The sequence below is a fragment of the Euphorbia lathyris genome, chromosome 2 (genome assembly GCF_963576675.1).
Source record: "Euphorbia lathyris chromosome 2, ddEupLath1.1, whole genome shotgun sequence".
In the NCBI taxonomy this organism is placed as follows: domain Eukaryota; kingdom Viridiplantae; phylum Streptophyta; class Magnoliopsida; order Malpighiales; family Euphorbiaceae; genus Euphorbia; species Euphorbia lathyris.
The window spans coordinates 15,649,551-15,675,632 of NC_088911.1; the positions used below are offsets into that span (position 1 = coordinate 15,649,551).

The 26,082-nt window shown below is 39.8% G+C and overlaps 1 protein-coding gene across 1 annotated transcript; it reads left to right on the plus strand.

Annotated features, from left to right (window-relative positions):
* The first annotated feature begins 3,376 nt into the window (after positions 1-3,376).
* On the plus strand, positions 3,377-8,635 carry LOC136216861 (uncharacterized). Its single transcript, XM_066003410.1, has 6 exons — positions 3,377-3,588; positions 5,197-5,738; positions 6,028-6,220; positions 6,548-6,612; positions 7,153-7,363; positions 8,133-8,635. The coding sequence occupies exons 1-6, from the start codon at positions 3,427-3,429 to the stop codon at positions 8,514-8,516; spliced, it is 1,557 nt and encodes a 518-aa protein (XP_065859482.1). The 5' UTR covers positions 3,377-3,426; the 3' UTR covers positions 8,517-8,635.
* The last annotated feature ends 17,447 nt before the right edge of the window (positions 8,636-26,082 follow it).

The window sequence follows — 26,082 nt, forward strand, 5'->3', positions numbered from 1 at the left end:
TTGGATTGTTCATCTGGGTCGGTGCAATGGATTCTTCCTCCGTCTTTTTTGTGTAAGGTTAACTATGATGGTGTGTTTTCTGTCAAGACACATAATGGTGCATTTTGTTTAGTTGTTCGTGATTCTGCAGGTTTGTTCGCGCTATCTAGTGGTGGTCCAATAGGTGTGACATTTTCTAGTTTGCACGCAGAGTTATTGGCAGTTCTATGGTCAGTTCATGATCTTGGTTTTCACTCCATTTTGTTTGCACGAGATTCCCTATCTATAATTTGTGTATTATATGGGGAAGAAATTGTTTCTAACTGGATTGGAGTGGTTATTGATGATATTTTGGAGACTGTCCACGCCTTTGCATTGAATTTATCCACGAAAAGCGTCAAGTGAATACTGTTGCACATATTCTAGTTGTCTCGGGTATTTCTCTTTCACATTTGGAATTCTTATAGAAGATTTCTCATTGTTTCTTCCGGCTTATATTCATATTAATTCTGATTTTTTTTTTCTTAATGCAAGTGGTTTTTTTATAGGGTAAAGTCTAAAAAAACTCATATCCTTTCACGTACTGTCAAACTAGTACCTGAAAAAAATTATTCAAATGGTAACTCAGCTTTTTCGTTTTGCTAAAAACGACCATATTTTAGTTTGACACTAGAAAGATGACAGTTAACAACTTCAAAATCATCATTTTCGAAATCTAAAAAAGTACCATATTTATTATGGAACCAAATTTCTTATTTTGTCAAAATCATCATTTTCAGAATTTTCTCTCTCTAAAATATTTATTTTCTCTCTCCTCATCAACAACGCCTAAATAATATCAAAATTAAAAAGTTAAATAATTAAAATTATTTAAGTCTTTGACTTTTTCAATTTTAAGATCGTCAATGCTCATTTTAATTTTAAGATCCTAATTTTTAGTAAAACGAAAACATGTTGAACAAAACGAAAAAACTCAACCACTATTCGAACAATTTTTTTTTAAATACCAATTTAATAATATATAAAAGCAAATATTTTTTTTTAACTTTGCTCTTTTATACATATATAATATATTAGTATTACTGAAATAAAATTGATTGGATTGAGTAAAAAAAAAAAACCCTCAAATCTAATACCTAGAGGGGATTTTATACTAGAGTCTGGGTTCTCCAACTAGGATAAAGAACCTTCTATATAAAATTGGACACGTCAATTACTGAAAAGAAATTAATTATTCCAAATAAAATAACCCACTACGGCCGCCTAACTTCATCAATTGCCGCCGCCCTCCGACATGAGTGATGGTCGCTGTTCACACCATTCCGGCGTTGGCGTTTTCAACCCAGCTTCGGACTGTAACTCTGTAAAAAGCTTTGGATTATGGTTACATTGCAGAGTTCATCAAGGCGTGATGAAGAGGATTAATTCTGGGGAAGGAAATTATAATTCCACAGTTCCATTAATTGTTAATAAAGAATGGTTTAATTCTAATTTTTGGCTTACCGAAATATGTTCAGATGGTTTTGGATTGGGGGTTTGCATCTATGAGGACAATCAATATGGAATTTATACAGAAATATGCAAAAGAGGAGCAGAAAAATATTCCAGCAAACAAATTTTTTTATTGATAATTCAAAAATTACATAATTGGAATTGATACAGAATCTGCAGACTCTTATCGGACAGATAATACCAAACTCAAAAACATAGTCCAAATTCAAAGCCTTTTTTTCGCCTGAGTTAGAGTTAGAGTTACAGTCACCGGAAGCTGGGTTAGACACGAGGGAATGGTGTGAAGCGACGACCCGCACTGATGAATTGTTGGAGATCGGTGGCGACGATGAATGGAGATCGGTGGCTGGATGGAGATGCCTGCTGATTCCGTCCATTTGTAGAAAGGGTAAAAAGGGTTTTCTTGTTACTAACATGTCGAATTTTGTATGAAATGTTCTTTATCCTAGTTGGAGACTCCGGATTCCGGTATAAAATCCCCTAATGGGGGGACACAAACCCGTAGGAAAAACTAATATTCCCTCCATTCTTTTTTATAAGTCATTCTAGTAATTGAGTTTTTTTCCAAAATATAAGTCTTTATAGTTTTCCAAAAGCTTTTAATTTAGTTTTCTGATTCAAGCATTAATTTTTTTATCCTGATCCATGTGTTTTTTAATATTCTAATACTTATTCCCCAATAGTAACATGAGAGAGAAATTTTTTTAGTTAAACAATGTAAAATCATTAATTTCACTAATATTAATTATATTTCTTAATATATGTGAAACAACCTAGAATGACTTATAAAAAGGAACGGAGGGAATATTAAAATAGTGCTAAAACTAACGAATGATAGTTTTGATTAGCCACAGCACAGCTTAGGAATAACATCCAAATACGTGGACTTGATTCTTTTGTTTTTATGGTTCAGAAATTTAATGCATTTATCATTTTCTTTTTAATAAATTATGTTTTGTTTTTCCTGTCGAAAAGTCTTACAGGTCACATTCCTATTGTTTACAGACACCACTTCTCAATAAAATTAATTGTCATTACTATTAATATGGTTAATATCTGAAGTGTTTATTCTGAGCATATTTTTAAGGTTAAGGTGTTAAAATACTTCTAACATTTTGAGTGAGAGGAGCAATTTTATCCCTAACGTTTATAATAGTGTAATTTTACCATTAATATTGGAAGCTAATAGCAATTTTACTCCTAACGTTGATAAATTGGATCAATTTGATCTTGCTAGTATCTTATTGCATGCTCGTTTGAGGACTTACATGATTTAGCCACATCAAATTAGTATGACGAGTGTGGAATATTCATCGCCAGGATTCGTTTAAATAGTTCAATTCATTTCTCTTCCTCCAGTACACTCCCTGGATTTGGAGTCCAAAGAACGGCAGAAGAAGAAGAAGCGCGACGACTGCAACAAGTCAATAACCACCTATCTCTGTTATTTAACTGTCACACTAGACCTTCCGAACGAGTTTATCGATAAATTGAAACAATTTTATACATTTTTTTGTAACTATATCAATAACACAGTAAATATTTTAAAAAGTTTGACAAAAAAATAGTAATTAACTTATATGTAACGGATTTAGTTTTTAGCATTTTAACATAATTTTGTAATTCCATTAGTAATACATTAAATATCTTATACATAATTGATATTTGAAGACCTGAAATGACAACTAAATACCAATCAAACTAATTTTTTCTAATTTCAATAACGTAAAACTAAAATTAAATTTACATAATTCCATATATTAAATTAAATCTACAATTTCCTTAAAACATTAAAATTAAATGGTGTCTTTATCACAAATTAATAATATAATGTATTTTTTGGTAGACTTGTGATTATCCACAAATCCACAATTATGTCCATATATAAATAAATGGGAGCAAAGTATGCGATGAAGACCATTTGATTAGTGGTCAATGGAGGCAGCAGAGATGAAGGAATCGGAAAAAGTAGATCCGACGGTCGATAATGAAGAATCATCATCTAAAAAGAAATGGACTTCAACTGCGACTATTTCCGTTCTCTTCATCTTCCTCCTCTTCCTTGGATCCTTTTTCATTTTCAGGATTCAAGATACTGTAAGTTCCTTTTCTCTCTTATTTCTCCATTAACATACCTCTTTTCTTGAATTCGATTTCCGTTATTGTTGTTAGAATTCTCATAGAGATAACGGGAAAGTGAAACGGATGAGAAATTAGAGTTATTCTTTTTAGTAAAATTATCAGTGCCGGAACCAGAACTAAAATAGTAGAAAAAAGTTTAGTAAGAAACCACAGTTTAGTAGGAACGGAACTTTATGTTTAGCTACGACTTTTTCTTCGTTAAACATATATTTTCTCCCACAGTCGGGATTTTACAGACCATCATCCATGATTCTCTATAGTTTCGCTCTATATAATCACTAAATATGCTATTGGTAAAAAATAAGGACTAGTACTAGCTATTGGTAAAAAATAAGGACTAGTACTAGCTAGTCGGTACTTGCACTCTTTTATACCTCCATTAGCATATAATCTATATATCATCGTCTTTCGTGTATCAATAAAATTATTCGAGTATCATTCGATTTTTTTGTATCTTATATATTACTTGCTGTTATACGTGGATGTTCAACCTTCCCGTAACCAGAATCGAAAACATCGTTATACTTTTAAAATGTCATGATTATTTTTATATAATAATTCTAAATCTAGCAAAAAGGAAAGTTATATTCTTGTTTGACTGATAGTGGGGTGTATTATTTCAAAATATTTTAGATCTGAAAATAAATTAAGTATAATAATTTATGATTATTAATATATGATATAAATATAATAAAGAAAATAATATGAAACGGATGGTGGGAAACAAATTACTTTTATAAATCATATTGTAATGACAAAAATAAATGCAGTACTAGAAAGAATATAATATTGAGTGGGTTCGGGTGAACCCGGTCTGGTTCAAGGGTTTAATACTATATTTATAATTTAAAAGAGAAAATAAAGAGGAAAAGGTCAAACTTGACGGTCTATAGGCACTCAAGTGTGCTACACCCACTATGTACATTAAAATAAATTTTGATACTCATACTATAAAAGAATATTTTCATTATTATCTTTTTAATATTAAACAACTCGGTGTTCGCTATGGTTACTTTGTTTTTTACAAAGTACCGTTACTTGGTGTGGTTTTTACCATTGGATTAATTTTATGCTCTATCATCCAATGGTGAAAACCACACCAAATAACGGTACTTTGTAAAAAACAAAGTAACTATAACGGACACCTCTCATATAAATTGTATAATAACTCAAGTTGTAAAATATTTCAAAAAAAAAAACTCAAGTTATAATTTTTTTTTATATATTTAATTAAGATATAATTATTATAAGTAAATAGCATTACAAAACCACTCATCATTCAATCTGATTTTTCATTTTAACACATCAAATTTTTTATTATCATTAATGTCACCTAAAAAAATCTATTTTGAATATACAATTTAATCAATAGCACGTTATTCATTTCATCTATATTATATTTTTATATTTTTTTTAATCAATATATTATATTTATATTTTTACATTTGTTCATATATTAAAAATAAATTTTTTTTATCTTTGATTTATTTATATATATAAACGTAAAAAAAATAATATGATAGTTTTTTCCACTATATTTATATGAAATCATCTAATTTACAGTCCATTACGGAAGAATTCCATGAGACAGAATTAAAACGACGTCACACAAATTCAACCTTGCGGTTCGCACTAAATTGCACCAATGAATCCTTAGCAAAAACATGCAAAGTCAACTATACCCAAGCATTGGAACCTCATGAATCATCAGATACAGTATGTCCAGATTACTTCCGGTGGATCCACGAAGATCTACGACCATGGAAGGATACGGGGATCTCGAGGGATACTTTAGAAAAAGCAAGAAGCTCTTCAAATTTCAGGCTAGTGATCGTCAACGGCAGGGCGTATTTGGAGAAGTTGGTACCGGCATATCAGACGAGAGATTTGTTTACTATTTGGGGGATTGTACAGCTTCTGAGATTGTACCCTGGCAAGGTACCGGATTTAGAGTTTATGTTTCAGTGCGACGATATCCCTTATATCGAAAAAAAGGATTATGAAGGACCCAATACGACGTCGTTGCCGCCTCCTCCATTGTTTCAGTATTGTGGACGAGATTCAGCATTTGCCATCGTGTTCCCTGATTGGGCCTTCTGGGGTTGGTAATTCCCTTCTAATTTTCATCTCATTTACTCTTAACGTCTGGTATTTTGGTAATTTTATCACTAATATTGACAGTAAAAAAATAAATTTATCCTTAAATGTGAAATTATTTTTAAAAAAATCATAAAAATTATATTTTATTTTATACAATTGATGTAGTAAAATAAGGATGGAAGTTAAAAATATTAATATCTAATTCTATTATTAAATAATAAAACAGTAAACGATTAATTTCGATTGAAAATTCAAAATATGTTTAATAACAACAATTGTGAATGAAAACGGTAGGCCTGAGGTGAATATAGAAGTATGGGAAAACATGTTGGAGGGAATAATAAACGGAAGTAAGAGGATGGAGTGGAAGAAGAGATCACCTTACGCCTTTTGGAAGGGAAATCCAGACGTTAGTCCTAATCGGAAGGACCTAATGAAGTGTAAACTTTCCTACCTCCATGACTGGGGTGCTCGCCTCTATTCACAGGTTACTACTATCTCTCTCTAATCATACATGTTTATAGGTTTGGATATAAAACTGTAATAGTCGAGCCGGATTTTGGCCGCTTAACAAAAAAATGAACAAGCTCTTAAAATCATATTCGAGCATGGTCACTAAGGAAATTAAGTGATTGTGAGCTGCTCGTTTATTTTGTTCAATAGCTTTGCTCATGAATAACTCGTTAATTTTGTTAATGAACTTTACTTACGAGCAGCTTGTTAATATTGCTCGCGAACAGCTTGTCAATTATGTTCACAAATAAACGAAACAAGGATTTAAGAATTGCAAATTACATTAACTATTTGCGTCCAGGACTGGATTCACGAAAGGAAACACGGATTTAAAAGTTCCAAAATAGAAGATCAATGCAAGTACAGGTATAAACCTAAGTTCTTTATTATTATTATTAGGGTTAATTATAAATAACTACTCTGTGGTTTGGCGGATTCACAGGCTGGTACCTGTGGTATATTTTTTTGCAAACATAATCATCTGGCTGCAAAATTGTACATGTTTTTTTTTTATTTTGTCAAATTTGGCCGATAACTACATCAAAATGAAAATTTTCAAGAATTAAAGTTATTCAGTATCATATTTACTGTGAAACCATAATTTTAATTTTTCAAAATCATCATTTTTTGAGTTTTCTCTCTCTAAACATTAACTTTCTCTCATAAAAAAACAACATATAAATGACCTCAAACCTAAAAAGTTGAAGAATTAAAGTTACTTAAAATATCATTTAACTCTTGAAAATTTTCATTTTGAAGTGATCAAATTCTGATACCACAGGTACTGGTGTTCGAATCGGCCAAACCACATAGTAGCTATTTGTAATTAACCCTTATTATTATTATTATTATTATTATTGTGCTTGAGAATAATTAATAATTAATTTGTAAATTATGAATTGGAAGGTACAAAATATATGTGGAAGGAAGAGGATGGTCAGTGAGTTGCAAGTATATAATAGGCTGTGATTCAATGACATTGTTCATAAAGCCAACTTACTATGATTTCTTCATGAGGAGTCTAGTTCCACTGCAGCATTATTGGCCCATCACCATACAAAACAAGTGCAAAAGCATCAAGTTTGCTGTTAAATGGGGCAATAAGCACCCTGAGCAGGTAATTTCGTGCCCAAATAATGATATACGGAGCAATTTTAGGTCACGAAACAAAACTTATAAAATGAGACTATTATCAAACGGAGTGCAGCGCACCTCCGGTCGTCGAGGGGTGGTTTCTATCCACCCCTCTATGTTCATAAAAGGTTGCGTATCTTCTTCTTCTTCTTGTTTTGCCCAAAATCGATGTCGTTTTTGTTTTGGTATGTCGAAAAAGATGTTAAACCAACCTTTAAGATATTGGGTAAATTAATTACATACGTTGTGTACAATCTTGAACTTTTTTTATACTTCGGTTTATAACATTCAATTTTGCATACAAAACTGTACAATCTTTTAGTGATCTCTTCCACCAAAGTGCACAGCCCATAATTATGACCGGTCAATGCGCCACGTCAGCAATTTGACCACCCTAAAAGTCAAAATTGCTGACGTGGTGTGTTGACCGCGTGGAGCTGATATGCAGCTAAAACAAGTTCTTGCTAATGGAAAAAAGGAGCCTTTGAATGTAGGGGCTGTTCTTATTGACCGGTCACAACTTTAGTTGGAGGTCACCAAAAGATTGTACAGTTAAGTATGTAAAATTGAAAGTTGTATACCAAAATGTGAAATAAATTAAAGGCCGTACACCACGTTTAATTTACCTAAATATGTCATTTCTCGAGAAATATTAGGAGAAAATTTGGACTTGATTCTTGTAACTTAATTTTAATATATTTTCATTCATTCATTTATTGACTCTCCAAGTATTTTGTTCCGAATATGCTCAGGTACAAGCGATCGGAAATAGAGGACAAACCTTCATAAAGGAAGATCTGAAAATGGAAAATGTATATGCATACATGTTTCACTTATTGAAAGAGTATGCAAAACTCCAAAGATTTAAACCAAGAATACCTCTAGGAGCTGAAGAGTTGTGTTCAGAATCAATGGCATGTCGTTTTGATGGTGAAATAAGAAATTTGATGGAGGACTCAATGGTAATTTCACCAAGTGATAAAGGTCCTTGTGTTATGCCTCCTCCTTATGACCCTTCTGCCCTTCAATCCTTTCTTGAAATGAAAGAAAATATGACAACCCAAGTCTTGAATTTGGAGAAGGGATATTGGCGAAGTAAGAACAAGAAGCAATATTTATTATCTTCATTGAATTAAAGTACTAGAAAAAAAAAAATTAGCTAGTGTAAATCCTTTCTAATTGGACATGACTCAATTGACTTGTAGTATGTATAGTTTTGAATTTGGATATGATATTGAGACTTTGTTTAGTTAAATTGTTGTTTACTGTTTATTTTAATTACGGTCGTTAAAATTGGATTGGTCAAAGAACAAATTTAAATAAAGGGATCGGTCCCAAAATCTAAAAGATTCTGTAAAAAATTTACGTTCTAACATAGTAAAATGTTAATAATATGATGATATCAATAATAATTAGGGATAAGTTTAAATAAAATCTATGTGGTTTGACGTTTTGATGATCTGGTACTTGTGGTACTTTTTGGAGCAAAAATAACCCGGGGTTTGTATCGTTAAGAATTTAGTCACTTTTGGATTGACTTTGCTAAATTTGGCCATTAACGATCTCGAAATGAAATTTTTTAAGAATTTAATGATATTTTAAGTAACTTTTGTTCTTCAACTTTTTTATTTTGAGGTCATTTAGGTGTTGTTTGGTGAGGAGAGGGAAAGTTAATGTTTAGAGAGAGAAAGCTATGAAAATGATGATTTGAAAAAATAAAAAAAGCGGTTCCATCAAGATTGTAAAAAACGATAGGCGCTAGTCGGACGGACAAGGCCCTCGCGTGGCGTTTGGTATTCCATTGGGATAATGATAAAGATAAAGATTGAAATATGGAATGGATAAAGATAAAGATAAATGTTTGGAATAAGGATAAAAATATGATAATTGAGAATTATTATTCCATGTTTGGTATGTGGGATAATAATATGGGTAAACTACATAACATTGATTTGATGGATAAGATTGATTTTTTCATCATATTAAAATCATAGGAGCTTATCTCACCTCCTTATACCACCCCATCTTGGCTATAGGATTTGAGGGATAAGACTCATATTCATCTCTTATCTCTTTAACTTATCTCTAAAACAAACATGAGATAATTCATCTCAATTATTATATCCTCATGTCTTTATCCCTTTAACAAACACCTCCTCAAGGATTAATCGAGGATTAGTTGAGAATTAATCGGATTAGTATTTTTATATTTTTTATTGATTAATCAACAAATTATTATATAAGTTGAATTAAAATATGTATTATTTTATGTAAAAACAATAGTATAACATTATTTAATATAGATAAACACATATTTGGAACCTATATCATTAAAAATAGGCAAATATCAAAATTTCAAAAACAATATCATTAAAACAACTCAAAAGTAAATTATAATAAAGAAAAAAAATAAATTCACAATAAAAATGTTCTTTCTCATCGTCGCTTAGGCGGCGCCTAGGCAGTGTCGAAGCGGCCTAGACGGAACTCAAGCGGCTAAAAATTGGTTTAGGGCCAAAAAAACATCTAGAGGGACTAATCAGAGAAAATCAGGGTAAATTCTCAATTTCAAGCGTCTAGGCGGTCGAATCGGCCTTCGTTTTGAACAGTGGATTCCATATAGTAAATATGATACTAAAAAAGTTTAATTCTTGAAATTTTTTATTTTAAGGTCGTTAACGTGAAATTTGGTAAAGTCAACTAAAAAATGACTGAAATTGCTAATAGTGTCGGCCATAATGTTATTTTTGCTCAAAAATTTACTACAGACCATAGAGTTTTTTCTTTTGGTGAACTTATCCTCCAAATAATTATATTAATCTATATAATAATGTTATTTAATACCAAAAAATTAAAATGTCAATATAATATTGATAACTTGCTGGATCCGCTTTGATATTCTTTGCCGGAGTTACCTGCAAAACAAAACCGGAGACAGGATCTCCGGGAAAACTCTCCGACGATCAAGTCAGTTTTTGTAGAAATGAGTCTATAATTTAGCAATAGCTTTTTGTGGGAAGAAAATGTGAACGTACCTCCCCCCTTATTCTTAAGGCCTTTTATAGGTGTTTTTTGGGTAACCGCCGAGGGCGGTTACTCCTTAGTGGGCCACGTTCTGAGGGCGATTACCCCTTTTTAGGCCATGTCCCTTTCGTGGCTTTCATGGCAACGAACGTGGTTTTGAGTGGGAGTCTCCGTTTAGGAATTCGGGGCGGTTTACTCGCTGCGCCCGCTTCCTTCATTCGGGTCCCGTCCAATCTTAGCCCATGGGGCTTTAATATGGGCTGGGCTTGCGAAATGAATATAACCCGTTTTGGGCTTCGCGGGTTATCACATGCCTCCCCCTTGGTCTAGCAAGAGCCCTTTTAGGGTCTTTTTATAGGGGACGCTTCGTCTTTGTCCGATTATTTTAAATTTTTGAATTTGTGCATTTCCCTTCTTTCGTTTTCTCCGGCGTCGACCTTTTAATTCCGTTATTTCTTTTCCGGCGTTGACCTCTTAATCCCGTCACTTCACTGTGTTGTCTTTTTCATGTAAGTTTTTCTTTTCACATTTGTTCCTTGTTCGGCTTTTTGCTTCTGTTTTCCTTTTATCGATCATGTCAGACCTCGACTTCGCGCCGTTTGACGACGATTATGTCCGCGAGGTCTCTGACGAGGTCGAAGAGATGGTTGAGGAAGCTTCAACCAGCTCTCCTGGGTGTAATTCTCATCCCGCCGACTTCCTTCATCTGGCGAATACAACCGACGAGGGTTTAGGTTTTGACCCCAAAAAGTTGATTGCGCCACCTGTTCCAACCCCTCGTTTGTTACCAAAGAAGGACAGGTCGGGAAGTCTGGTTTGTCAAGAGACAATCGATGATTTGCGGGAGCATTATCCCTGGCTCCGAGGTCTCGAGACTATCATTCCTGGAGAGGATAGGGGACCGGGCGATTACCCAAAGGGGTACTTCACTATTTTCGTGGCCCAGATTATCTGCGGCTTCACTTATCCGCTGGCGGATGAGATTGCTTCCGTCCTAGGCGGCTACGGAATCGCGCCCGGGCAATTGCATCCTAACGGCTGGGCCGATTTGACTCTGGACAAATTCTTGGCGGATTGTTTGGAGGTTCCCTTTTCGCCCAAAATCTTCTCCAAGCTCCACCATTTCAAAAGCTCGGTGGGGTATTTCACTTTCATCCGCCAGAGTGGATACTATGGTTTTGACGAGAAACTGAACAAGATCCGCGAGTGGGATCGATCTTACTTTTTTATCAAGTTTAATGAGGAAAACCTGAACTTCCTTCGTTGCTGGAGCCGACCCAACGTAAAGAGTTTGAACTTCGGGTATCCCAGCAAGGAAGAATCCGCCGTTATCAAGTTCCTGAAGAGCACTCCTCCTTTTGTATGGACATACGATCAGGCCTTTCATATGCTAAGGAGCCGAGTAGCGATTGCATACCGCGAGGGGGATCGCGTTGTCTATATTCCTTATCGCGTTTTTGTGCAAGGTACTTTTTATTTCCAAGTTGATGGTTTCTTTTAACCCTTTGCAGGGGTGATCCTTTATCTCAAATCGCTGCAGATCGGGAGGCTAAAGCCCTGGCGAGAAGAAAGAAGCGGATGACGGAAACCGCTTCCGTTGTAGGGGCGGATCCTTCTGGAGGGACGATTCCTTCTATTGGGGCGGCTTCCCCTGTTAGGGCTTCCGCTTCACAAGGTCTTGCTTCTGCTTCTGAGGATCTTCCTTTAACCAGGAAGCGGAAGATAAGTGCGGATACAGAGTCTTCTCGTTCAAAAAAGAAAAACACTTCTGTGTCCCTTACTGTTGGCGGCGCACCTGTATCCGCCTCGTCTAAAAGAAAGAGCAGTACCCCTATTCACGAGGTATCTTGATCTACTCCCTCTCGTATTGCTATTTTTTCCTCATGAGTTATCTGCCATTCCCTTGATATTTTTCTTTATGCTTTTGCAGCCAATCCCCGATATTAGCGGATGGTGGACTAGGACTTTCGGCCTGGCCGTGAACTTCTCTTGCAAGGATATTGTATCTTCCATATGCAATGTCCTTGGGCGACTTCCCTCCGCCTCCCATGTGCGCGAGCAAGTACCGCTCCCTACTGCTGTGGAAGGGATCGAGAAGCGTTCTGTAGAGGTATATTATTGCTTTATCCTTCGCTTTCAAATATCTTGTGTTCATTGTAACCGCATATTTCTATTCGCCCATTTTTATTTGTGAGACGTGTTATATGCAGATTATCAATTTCGCTGAGGGCATTCTCCGAAGGGATGCAGAGCGAGCCAAGGAGTTGGAAAGTCTTAGTACGGAATTGGCGACTCAGAAGTCGCTTTATGATGATGTCCAAGGGAAGGTGAAGGTCCTAGAGGGCACCTGTCAGAAGGCCGTGGGCGAGAAGGAGGAGGCCCTTAAATCCCTTCAGGCCAAGTCCGATGAACTGCAAAAAGCCCTCGACGACCTAGCTGCTTTCAAGGAGGCCCAAAAGAAGAGGGTTGAGGAGATTTTGGCTGAAGATGGCGCCCGCATCTACTGGTATGGGGAGCGGATTCATGCCGCTTACGAGCACGGGCATCAGGGTCTAGTACTTAACCGCCCCAAAGTTCCCATCCCTGAAAAGGATTTAACTGGGGAGTGGGATAAGCTGGAAGCCGAGGATGCTGATATGGATGAGGTACTCTTCTTAGATTGGAAGAGTCTTCAGGATCCTCCGATTAGCTGCGAGATCCCTATTCAGCCCGCGGAAGGAGAGGCACCCCAAGCCGTTTCTCAACCTGTGCAAGAGGTACCTCTCGCCGAAGAGGTTACTGAAGCGGTTACCGATTCAAGGGTTGAGGATTCGCTTGAAGTAGATCCTCCTACCGGAGGAGATGAGGGAGTCGCCGAAGTCCAGGAGGGCATTAGGGGCGAAGGAGAGGAAGCTGTAGCATAGCTTAACTTTTATTTGGACTTTTGTATGTAAAAACCATGTAACAAACCGCTCTTATATATATATTTTCTTTCGGTTGTTGCTTTTCATATGTGTGTGATTGTCACTTTTTTGCCCTTTATATGTGCCCTTTGTCCTTTTGCCGACTCCATATTTGTGTTTCTTCATAGCTAGGGTGGCCAGACCCTTTTTGCAATTTTGAGTACTCGTTTATTCGCTTAATTTTATGCCTTAACTTATAATTCTTCTTTCGAAAATAATCATAAGTTTTGATCAGAAGGTTTTGCGAGTGATGCGTAATCATGCATCCGCCTTTCTTTAACAGGCAACACATTTATGTGTTTTTGATTTTAACCCTAAGGTTTTTTGCGAGTGATGCGTAATCATGCATCCGCCTTTCTTTAACAGGCAACACATTTATGTGTTTTTGATTTTAACCCTAAGGTTTTTTTTGCGAGTGATGCGTAATCAAGCATCCTCCTTTCTTTAAGAGGCAACACATTTGTGTGTTTTTGGAAAGAATCCGCATTTTGTTGTAACATACTGAGTGAATGTAATAACTTTTATTGATGACGAGAAAAAGTTTATTACATATGTACACCAATTGTGCGGGATCGAAGCCTCATTAAAACCTTTTATCAGAAAACCCAGTGGGAAAAACTCATAAAAGGAAAAAGAGTACTCGTCATTTCCTCGAACTACTCGGCCTTTCTATATAGGCATAGATTCTCTAGATTCCAGGTGCGCGGGAGCTTCTTTCCATTCATTTCTTCTATTTCGAAAGTGGCCGGTCCCATCTTCTTGGATACTTTGTATGGCCCGATCCAGTTGACGCCTAGCTTGCCTTTGCCATCTCTAGACTGTATTTTATCTGCTTTTTTCAAGACCAAGTCGTTTTCGTTGATCATTACTTTTCGCACTCTTCTGTCATGGTATTTCTTGATTCTGTTGCGGTACATTGCCATTCGCATGTAAGCTTTTTCTCTTCGTTCCTCCACAGAATCCAAAGCATCTCTGATGTTGATAGGATTTTGTGTGTCGCAATAATAAATTGTCCGATCTGTGGGCGACTTGATTTCAACAGGTAGGACTGCTTCGGCTCCATAAACTAGCGAGAAAGGTGTTTCGCCTGTTGCTGCCTTTACAGAGGTTCTGTATGCCCACAGCATATGGGGTATCTCATCCGCCCAACCTGTTTTTTTGTCACCTAACCGCTTCTTGATGCCTTGAACCATGGCCCTGTTGGTAACCTCCGTCATACCATTTGATTGGGGATGGTTTACAGAAGAAAAATGATTCTTGATTCCCATGCTTTCGCAGTATGTTTTGAACTTGGCACAGTTGAACTGGGTGCCATTGTCGGTTATAAGCTTCTGCGGGATCCCAAATCGCATGATAATGTTCTCTCGTAAGAACTCGATCATTCGCTCAGGTGTTTGTGCGGTTACTGCCTCCGCTTCTACCCATTTGCTGAAGTGGTCCACTGCGACTATCAAATACTTCCTTTTCTTTGTTGTTTCTGGGAATGGACCCACTATATCAATTCCCCATGTTGCGAATGGCCACGCCGTCATTATAGTGATTTGTTCAGCTCCGGGAACATGCTTTTCATTCGCATGGATTTGACAGTTGTGACATTCCGCAACCATCTTCTGGGAATCTTCTACCACCTTGGGCCAGTAGTATCCCACCAGTTTGACCTTTCTTGCCAATGCCACCGAAGCTTCGTGCGCGCCACAAATTCCTTCGTGTAGTTCTCGCAGCACATAGTCTCCCTCATTGCGACTAACGCATTTCAACCATGGACATGTGTACGATTTCCGATACAAAGTTCCATCCCGCATTGAGTATCGTGCCGACTGCCCCATTATTTTTCTGGCTAAGCTCTTATCAACCGGCAAATCTCCCTGCTCCAGATATTGACGGATTGGCATCCGCCAATCTTCATCGTCTTCCAGTTCCTCGATGATCATAATCTGATCAACCTCGAATGCTGGTGCCGATTTTATTTCCAAGCTGCATGCTTTTTGACTCCATGGTTCTCTACTCGCCGCTGCTTTTGCCAATTCGTCAGCTTTTGCATTTTGGCCTCGTGGAACATGCACCATCTCCCAAACGACTCCTTTGTGTGTTAACTCTTGTGTCAATCGGCTGACCACCTGATGGTATTTTACTAGCTCCTCCTGTTTCACCAGATAATTTTTTGTGATCTAGTTTATCATGAGTTTGGAATCGCTGTAGATTACCACTCTTTCTGGGGTGAGTTCATTGAGCAACTTCAATCCACATATCATAGCCTCGTATTCTGCGGCATTATTGGTAGTTTTGAAAGTTAATTTTGCTGCATAGTACAGGCGGATAACCTCCGAACCTTTGATGACGATTCCTAGCCCAGCTCCGTCTGCAGATAAGGCCCCATCTGTGTACATGCTCCACTCTTCTTTTTGTGCCTTTGGACATTCATCATCATCCTAGGTGAATTCGTTCACGAAGTCGGCGAGCACTTGGCTCTTTAGCGCTGGTCTTCCTTCATAGCGGATATCGAATTCGCCCAAGCGAATTGACCATTCCATCAACCGGCCGGATGCGTCAGGTTTCTGCAGTACCTTTCGCATTGGGATGACAGTTCTCACAATGATAGTATGCGCCTGAAAGTATGGTTTCAATCTAGCCGCCATGGTTATCACTGCGAGGGCCATTTTGTCCAACTTCGAATACCGGAGTTCTGCATCCTTCAGGGCTTTGCTCACGTAGTACACTGGATATTGTTGCCTTTCTTCTTCTCACACCATCACAGTGCATATCGCCATGCTGGTGACGGATACATAAAGAAACAAATCTTCTCCGTCTTCCGGCCTGCTCATTAAGGGCGGATAACATAGTAATCGTTTTATCCCCTCAAAGGCTTCTTGACAATCCGGCGTCCATTCAAAGGACTTGGATTTTTTGATGGCATTGTAGAAAGGTAGACATCGCCTAGCCGAGCATGATATGAATCGCCCTAATGCCACCAACCGCCCGTTCAGTCTCTGTACTTCCCTTATGTTCCTTGGCGTCTTCATCTCCATTACTGCTTTAACCTTCTCAGGATTCGCCTCAACCCCTTTGCCGCTAACAATGAAACCCAGGAACTTTCCCGCTCTTGCTCCGAATGTGCATTTCTCTGGGTTCAATTTGAGGCCATATTTGATCAACACTTCTAGGATTTCTTTGATATCCCGCGGGTGGTCTTGCATTTTCTTGCTTTTGATGATCATGTCATCAACATAGATCGAGAATTTCTCGCCGGATTTGTCTGAAAATATCTTGTTCATCATCCTCTGGTATGTTGCTCCCGCGTTTTTCAATCCAAAGGGCATCACCTTGAAGCAATAAGTCGCCTGGTGAGTTATGAATGATGTTTTGATTTCATCCGCCTTCTCCATGGGTATCTGATGGTAACTGGATTTCACGTCGGTGAATGATAAAGCTTCATATCCTGCAGTTCCATCTACCAATATATCAATGTTAGGAAGTGGATACATATCTTTCGGACATGCCTTGTTCAAGTCTTTGAAGTCGACGCACATTCTGTACGTTCCATTCGGCTTTTTGACTAGCACCACATTGGCTAGCCATTCCGGATAGGTGACTTCTCGAATCGCATCCGACCTTAGCAAGTCCGCCACTGCTTTTTCAATCGCCTTTTGCCGCTCAGGAGCATGTCCCCTCTTCTTTTGCCGCACTAGGGTTGCCCCTTTGTCTACATTCAACCGATGGGTTGCTACGTCTGTGCCTATTCCTTTTAGCACTTCATTTGGGGCGGCAAATGCCGACTCACATTGGATCAATACCTCGGTAATGGCTTTCTTTGTTTCTTCTGAGAGTCCAGCCGCTATTCGCACGTTCTTGTCATTCGAGATGGCGAATAGTTCCGTTTCTCCCAATGCTTCCGCCGGCAGCTTTTCTTCGACTTTATCCTCCTCTTCCGGTTTTGGTTCAAGTGATAATGTATAGGCCTGTTGAGATACAAGTTGATCACCTTCAACTATGACTCGCCCTTGGTGTGTTGGCAAATGTAACGTCAAATGCTTCATTGAGATGAGTGACTCCGTCTCCGACAGGAATGGCCGTCCCAGAATTATGTTGTAGGCCAGTGGGAGATCAACAATTGCGAATTCTAAATCACCTCGCCATTTTAGATTCTTATCGCCCATTTCTGCCTCCAACACCACCTGCCCACTTGTTTGGGAGGATTGACCCCCAAAACCAGTTACATCCATGAAGGTGTGTTCCACCCGCTCATCGTTGATTCCCAACTTGTTGAATGCTGTCCGGGTAATGACGTTGCAAGAACTGCCTGTGTCGATAAGGACCCGCTTGACGTCCCATCCTTCAACGGCCATCGTGATCACCAGGGCATCCGTATGTGGCTCCGTGATTCTCGCAAATGAGTAATTGAGGGCATCCCCCCTATGTGTGTTGCTCTTTCGCCGTTCACGGCGAGTTCTTTTTGTTGGAGGCTCGTAGATTCCGCCTGCTATCACGTTTATCACCCCTTTCTTCTGCTTCTTTTCTGGCCGTGTTTCTCCCTCATGCGGGAGCGTTGTTTTCTCATCAGCTGTTTCTTTTCTTACAAATTGACTCAGCTTGCCTCTCTCGATCAGTTTTTCTATTTCCTTCTTCAGTTCGTAGCAATCATCTGTGTCATGGCCATTCAACCTGTGGAACCTGCAATACTTGTTAGGATGTCGCCCCAAACTGGTTCGGCCTTTCACCTCGGGGAACCGCACATCCTTCTTCAAGGGGCTCTTTTCGATCCAAAGTAACACCTCTTGGCGAGTCGTGTTTAGTGGTGTGTGATGTCCTCCACCTTGAAAGGGACGATCGCTTCTTCGAACAAAATTACTTTTGGACTGGGTCTGACACCGACTGTCCGAAGTGATTCTAGCGGCATCTCTTTCTCGCCGAGTTTGGGCCCTATGTTCCCTGTTGACATCATCCACTTCCATGAATTCCTTTGCTATCTTCATGAGCTCGGCTACAGTGCGCGGTTTGTTACGGATGATTTCTTCCCGCATGCTCCAATCTGTGGTTCCATCCGCCATGATGTTGCGAATACTCACGATATCTGGGTTCTGCAATCGCACCAGGATATCGTTAAAGGCGACAACAAATTCCCTTGGGGAATTATAGTTTCTCTGTTTGATCTCCTTCAGCTGCCTATCTGTCACATCTGCCGCTTTACAGCCCACGAACTTCGCACAGAAATCCCGACTATATTGTTGCCAATTGTGAATAGATTCTGCCGGTAAAGATCGAAACCAATCAGATGCCGCACCGCCCAAAGTTGTCGAGAATAACCTGCAAATTATGCTTTCGCTTGCCCCTGCAACATCCATTAACTCTCTGTAGTTCCTGACATGAGCCTCAGGGTCAGAATTTGGATCCCCATAGTATTTTGGTATGGCAGGTGCTTTGATTCTGTGATCTGGAATGAATTCCCGCAACGAAGGGGCAAAAGGTGAATCGCTCTGGACCTCTGCTCTCGGCCTAGGCGAGTACCCCATTCGTTCCATCATGCTTCGTAATTGATCTTCTAAGTCAATATCGGGTATTCGCCGGACTTCTTCCATCCGCTGCTGGTGAATTCTGGGTGGCATCCACCCGCCCATCGGTGTTGAGACGTGTGCCTGTTGGGGGACTAACCGCTGTCCCGTTATAGGATCAAAGTTCCATGTGTGCTCTCGCCCAGGAGTCATCAACTCCGAATGTCTGTGAGGAAAAGGTTCCACTTGCTGTAGCGGAAGAGTGCCTTGCACTCCTGGCAACGGTTGGGATGGCTGCCAGGTCGGATGTATCGTCGTAATGAGATCTGGGTGCGAGTAGTTGCTCGGGTGGCTGTGTGGGTTTATGCGACTACTCTGGCCCACTTGATTTGGCGCCTGAGATGGCTGCGGGAGGGCCGATATGACAGGGATAGTCGGTGATTGTGTTGAGATAACCACAGGTTCTTGAGGAGCAGCCGCCGCAGCGGTATTGTGTTCGGCGAGGGCAGTTAGTAAATTAATCATTCGATCTCTAGCCGCCTGGCTCATGTTCGAAGCCAAGACTTGTCCTGCCATCTGCACGAAATCACTATTGGACATTTCCATCTCAGTTTGCACTTGGACTTCCAATAAGGGACTCAATTGTCCCGAAGGACCCGATGAGCTAGGCACCACAGGCTGTGTACTTGCAGGTTGCGAATTTGCAATCCGTGAACCTCGTGAGTTCATGCTAGTGGATCTGGTCGTAACACCGGTCGTTCGTGATGGTTCTGACATGTTCTTCGTGTACCTTTAACCAAGTGTTGGTAAAAAAGGTCCACGTTCACCGCACCAATGATAACTTGCTGGATCCGCTTTGATATTCTTTGCCGGAGTTACCTGCAAAACAAAACCGGAGACAGGATCTCCGGGAAAACTCTCCGACGATCAAGTCAGTTTTTGTAGAAATGAGTCTATAATTTAGCAATAGCTTTTTGTGGGAAGAAAATGTGAACGTACCTCCCCCCTTATTCTTAAGGCCTTTTATAGGTGTTTTTTGGGTAACCGCCGAGGGCGGTTACTCCTTAGTGGGCCACGTTCTGAGGGCGGTTACCCCTTTTTAGGCCATGTCCCTTTCGTGGCTTTCATGGCAACGAACGTGGTTTTGAGTGGGAGTCTCCGTTTAGGAATTCAGGGCGGTTTACTCGCTGCGCCCGCTTCCTTCATTCGGGTCCCGTCCAATCTTAGCCCATGGGGCTTTAATATGGGCTGGGCTTGCGAAATGAATATAACCCGTTTTGGGCTTCGCGGGTTATCAAATATTAACCTTTTTAAATAAGTTTTTTTTTCCGAAAAGAATGCATTTAATAAGCCTCTACCGGGCAATCAATGTTAAGTACAGATTGCAAGAAAGACGGAACAACATCAAAAAACATGGGACAAGAATAAGAACGAGAGGACTTCGCTAAAGAGTGAGCCACCCCGTTCGCTTGTGGCCTTGCAAAAAAAAAACAGAATAATCGTTGTTAAGAATAAGAGAACGACAATAGAACACTAACGAACCAAACTCCGATACATCGTCAGCTTTGGAATTAATAGCATCGACCAAAGATTTCGCATCCGACTCAAAAACCACCTGGCTAAAACCCTCCTCTGTCACCCATTTCAATGCCGAAAGAAGTGCCAACGCCTCACACTCTTGCACCAACGGTAATCCAACCACAGTTGCGGTTCTTGCTGCAACAAACCTTCCATCCTTATCTCTTAAAACATCGCCCATCCCAACCTGCATAGTATCCCCAAAACAGGCTGCATCCACATTACATTTTAGACCCGAGGACGGCTTCCGCCACTGAACTTCAGACAGACCCACTGCTGCCCCCAAAACACCACACCTTGCAGCAGCTCTCGCCTTTCGCCAATCCCTTAGAACCTCGACAGCCACAGTAATAGCTTGGAATGAGCTTTCCACTACATTCCGCCACAACTTTTTATTTCTGCTTCTCCATAAACTCCACAATATCATTAGGAATTTCTCCTCATTAATCCCGGATAAAACAGTCATAGCAGCAAAAATAAAATCCAAAAGACTATCAGCCGCTTCCGCCAAAGGTTGCAAAAGCAACAATAAACCTGCATCCCGCCAAACACTAATAGCAAAAGGACATAAAATGAATAGGTGTCAAACGTCTTCAAGATCATTACCACATACAACACACCTATCTTCCGGGATCAATAATCCTTTCCTGCACAAATTAAAACGCAATGGGAAGCAATTTCTACCAAGACGCCAAACAAAAAATCTAACTTTATACGGAATATTTGCCATCCAAATTTTATCCCAATCACCCATAACAATCAGATGATTATTCGGAGCCACCACCTCCGTTGCCAATGCGTAAGCACTCTTTACCGTATACAAACCCAACTTACTTTCATTCCAAATTGGACTATCCGATGCAATTCCAACTCGAGGAGGAGTTTCAGAATTTCCTTAACGTCTCTCTCCAAAAATAGCTCCCATAACAACTCAACATCCCAGTCAGAAGTTCCATGAATAAACAAATCACTAACCTTCAAATCTTCAAGGGCATTAATGATTAGCGTTTCTACCTTCAACTTTCCTTTATCATGGAGCCTAGGATCATTCCAAACATTAATGGATTTTCCATCTCCAATCTTCCACCTAAAACCTTCATTTAGCAATAATTGAGAGCTCCAAAGACTCCTCCATACAAAACTCGGGGAATTACCCAGATGAGCTTGAAGAAAATCCCCACCAGGGAAATATTTTACTTTGAAAATTCTACTTACAAGAGAATTTGGGTTTGACAACATATGTCATCCATGCTTCCCCAACATTGCCAAATTGAAAGCCGTGAAATCATGAAAACCGAGTCCTCCATTAGTCTTTGGAATACATAGCTTCTCCCAACTCAACCAATTTAGACTACGTTCACCCTCCTTCTTCGAACCCTACCAAAAAGAGTTGAGCATCCTTTATAACTCATCTGCAGTAGAAATAGGAAAAAGGCAAACATTCATATAATAAACAGGAATAGCTTGAGCAGTCGCCTTATTGAGCACAACCTTCCCCGCCTTTGACATTGTTTTACCCCTCCAAAGTTGTAATTTGTTCCACAGTTTATCCCGAAGATGAGCAAAAATAACCTTTTTTTTCCTACCCACCAAAGAAGGGAGTCCCAAATACCGCCCCGTATCAATATGCTTATCCACCCCAAGTAAAGCTGAAACAACCATATGAAGTTCAGAGGGAACATTGTTACTACACATAAAGCCCAATTTTGAATAATTCACCTCCTGACCCGATGCCTCAGCATAATCTTCCAAAATTCTCTTCACAACCCTACACTCCTCAATTGATGCTCGAAAAAATAAGAGGGCATCATCTGCAAAAAGCAAATGAGTAATTGTCGGAGCCCCCCTCCCCACTCTACATCCATGAACTGTTCCCTTCCTTTCTTCCTCAGAAATTAAAGCCGTCAGCCCCTTGATAGGGGTTAAAAACCCTATCTTTGGGTACGGTTTTTAGCATTACTTAGTTAATAAGCGAGCATTTCTCACATTTAAATGCTTTTGTGTGAGTTAGTTAGGAATTGGGAATGTTTTATTTATTTTTCATTGTTTAGGCTCGTTTTATGACCAATTTAGGCAATTACGGCCAAAATAGCATGCATAGTATAATTCCGTTATCTTTTGAAGCTAATTGGTCCGTCAAAAGTCGCACCAAACGAAGCGTTTGCTCAAAATAAGCGAATGGCGGGTCAATTTAGCCTTTGGACTAATGTTATCTGGAGTTTCTGTACATGCGCAGGTATAAGTTCGGACGAAAAAGGCATCGACGGCAGTCGGCAAGCACGCGGGGGCATACCGGGCAAGAATGCTCAACGAGCGGGCCTCCGTAGGCCATGCCTGCTCGCCGAGCAGGATGCCTGCTCACCGAGTAGGCCGCCAGAGGCCTGCTCGGGCGAGCAGGATGCCTGCTCGCCGAGCAGGCCGCCAGAGGCCTGCTCACCGAGCAGGGCGCTGCTCGCCGCGAGCAGCGCCTACTCGCCGAGCAGCTCGCCCTGCTCGGCGAGCAGACCTGCGGGAATTGGTCAAAAAGACCAATTCCGCCCCCACGATGCCACGACGGACCCCACGACTTCCTACCTGCATAAGGACACGAAAATAGGTCAAAAATAGGGCCGAGCCACGCCTATAAATAGAGTTTTTCCAATGTAAATTAGTATCTTTCATTTATTTGTAAATTACTTTAGCTTTCCCCTTGTAATTCCTCTCCATCTCCTCCATATCCTTCAAACCTCCATTGAAGCTCCTTCAAAGCTTTTCTCGAGGAATTATCAAGGTTCATCCTTAAGATTAGGTCACCGGCTGCAGAGTAAACAGGTTCCCTGAAAGGGATTTTTGTATCTCCTTTTATCTTTCCTTGTTTGTACTCTTTGATACAGTTGCCGAACCTAGCTTATTGTATCTTGTGACATTGTTCTTCGCCTTTAATAATAATTTAGCTCTTATTTTGTTCTATGATTATTTGTCTAATCTCTGTCTTACGCTTTATTCAATTGGTTTAACTAATTCAAAAGCCCCAAAATCTAGTAGGCACATATTGCGAGCTGAATCTGACCTAGTCAGAGCCTAGGAGATTGACAACCTCTTAGTTGATTAAGCGCCAATTTACTGAGCCTTAGACGTAGTTTCGGCCTTAGGGAATCACGCGCTAGGAACCTCAGGAGGGTAAGTAGGGTTAATCGCCTTGAATACAAGTGACTCAGATTAGGTTTTTACTCAATAGACCTAACAATCTATCTTCATTATTATCGTTCATACCATGTTCCTTCGGGTAATTGCATCTAGTGAAAGATCAATTAGGAGTAGTTTAACTTAATTAGGGGTAGAGTAGCTTAATTAGGCATAGAATAACTTAGTTAGAATCAGATAACTTAGTTAGGATTAATATAATTCAACCTAGGAGTAGATTAACTTAATCAAACAAACTCAAAACCCCCTAAGCCTAGACAACTCCTGAAACCAAGTAGCTCGATACTTGCAGAAATAAATCCTGTGGACGATAACTTGGACTTAACCAGAAATTTATTACTTGATAACGACGGGGTACACTTATCCCTTAGTGAGTCTTCATCCCAACTTAGGTGAGGGCGCATCAAGTTTTTGGCGCCGTTGTTCTTCTGCAATATCGAACCAAAGGTCGATTTGTTAGTTTAGGCATTCCTTTGTGAATATCTCTGTGAATATCATCTATACTTGTTTATCTATACTTGTTTATAACCGTTAATACTTGTTTATACTTATACTTGTTCACACCATTGTCTATAATTTATACTTACACTTGTTGATATACTATTACTTCAACTCTGTAACATTACTTATACTTATAAAATCATTTCTCCAGCAATTATGGACAACAGAGCTTCAAATCTGTCCATGAACGACCTCAACACAAAAATGGATTTCCTTATGGCTTCATACAGCCGTAATAGCCAACCAAGGACACCATTTTGCGAGAGATGTGGCCAGAATCACCCCGGTGAGGTATGCCGCGTTAACTACTACATACCTAGAGGTGAGAATGTAAGTTACTTGGGTAATCATCAAAGGTATAATTCTGAATCCCCAACTTACAACTATTACGATCAGGAGGATACACGATATCCACCGGTGCCCTACATGGCACCCATGAATACCCTTCCATACCCCCATTCTGACTCTGATTTTTATGGCAGGCAAATGGAACGTTCAGAAGGAATAATGATCCTCTTACGAGAGATATCCGTCCGACTGGCAGCCAACGAGGAGGCATGCAGGACCCTGAGCAACCAGCTTGCCGCAATCAGACAAGAAGAAAGGGAATGCCAAGAGGCGTTCCTCTTACAAGAGGAGGCAATTCAAGCCATCGCCCTAAGGAGTGGTAAGGAAGTGGACACACTCGTGACACCTCGATCGCAAACACATCCGTCACCTCAGGTAAGTAGGGAACCGGAAGTGGTAAACAACCCCGGTCCCGCATCTGAAACTCCAGCTCCTGAAATAGCTGTAGAAAAAGTAGTTAGGCCTTATGCACCAAAACTGCCATTTCCTCAGAAACAGAAAAAGGCCAACTTAGATAAGAAATTCGCTCGGTTTTTGGAAATCCTTAGTAGATTAGAAATCAATATTCCATTAATGGAAGCACTAGAGGAAATGCCAAACTATGCAAAATTTCTTAAAGACATGTTGTCAAAGAAGAAAAAGTTTGGGGAAAACGAGATAGTGGCCTTAACAGAGCAATGTTCGGCCATAATCACCCATAAATTGCCCCCCAAACTTAAAGATCAAGGGAGCTTTACCATCCCGTGTAGGATAGGCAACATGCATATAGATAGGGCATTATGCGATTTAGGAGCAAGTATTAATCTTATGCCTTTATCAATTTTCAGGAAATTGGGACTCGGAGAGCCTAAACCAACAAACATGACACTGCAGCTAGCGGATAGGTCGATCGCACGGCCTAGAGGCATAGTTGAAGATGTATTGGTGAAGGTAGACAAACTGATCTTCCCGGTCGATTTTGTGGTCCTCGACATGGAAGAAGATGACTCCGTCCCCATTCTTCTTGGGAGACCGTTCCTTACAACCGGTAGGACACTGATAGACGTCCATGGAGGTAAATTGGTCCTAAGGGTGCAGGATGAAGAGGTAACATTTAACGTTTATGAGTCTATGAAATTTCCTCAAGAACGCTCCAAAAGTTGTAACTTTGTAGATGCGCTAATAGATGAATGTATTGAGGAAGTTGACCTTAACATGAGAAATACCTCTTTAGAACTCGGTCTAGGTGGTGAGGGATGTGAAAACTCGAATGAACCATTTGAAGATCTCCCACCTGAAAAATGTTATTGGGTCAAGGGTAGAAAAGAGGATCTTGATCACAAGATCAAACCTAAACCCAAAACCTCGTTAGAGGAACCTCCAGAATTGGAGCTTAAGCCCTTGCCCAACAATCTGAAATATGTTTTTCTTCAACCTCCCACAGATTTACCCGTTATTATTTCTTCTTTGTTGACAGTTGAACAGGAAGAAAAATTGGTGGAGGTGCTGATGCAACATAAAGGGGCCTTTGGATGGTCAATCCACGACATCAAAGGCATCGACCCCAAAATCTGCACGCATAGGATTTTCCTTGAGGAAGAGATCAAGCCATCTGCCCAACCTCAACGACAGCTCAACCCTAACATGAAAGAGGTGGTAAA

Coding starts and splice junctions, on each gene's coding strand:
- LOC136216861 (XM_066003410.1), top strand. CDS start 3,427: ATGGAGGCAGCAGAGATGAAGGAATCGGAAAAAGTAGATCCGACGGTC. Junction 6,221..6,547: donor GTGCTCGCCTCTATTCACAG/GTTACTACTATC, acceptor ATTTGCGTCCAG/GACTGGATTCACGAAAGGAA. Junction 6,613..7,152: donor GAAGATCAATGCAAGTACAG/GTATAAACCTAA, acceptor ATGAATTGGAAG/GTACAAAATATATGTGGAAG.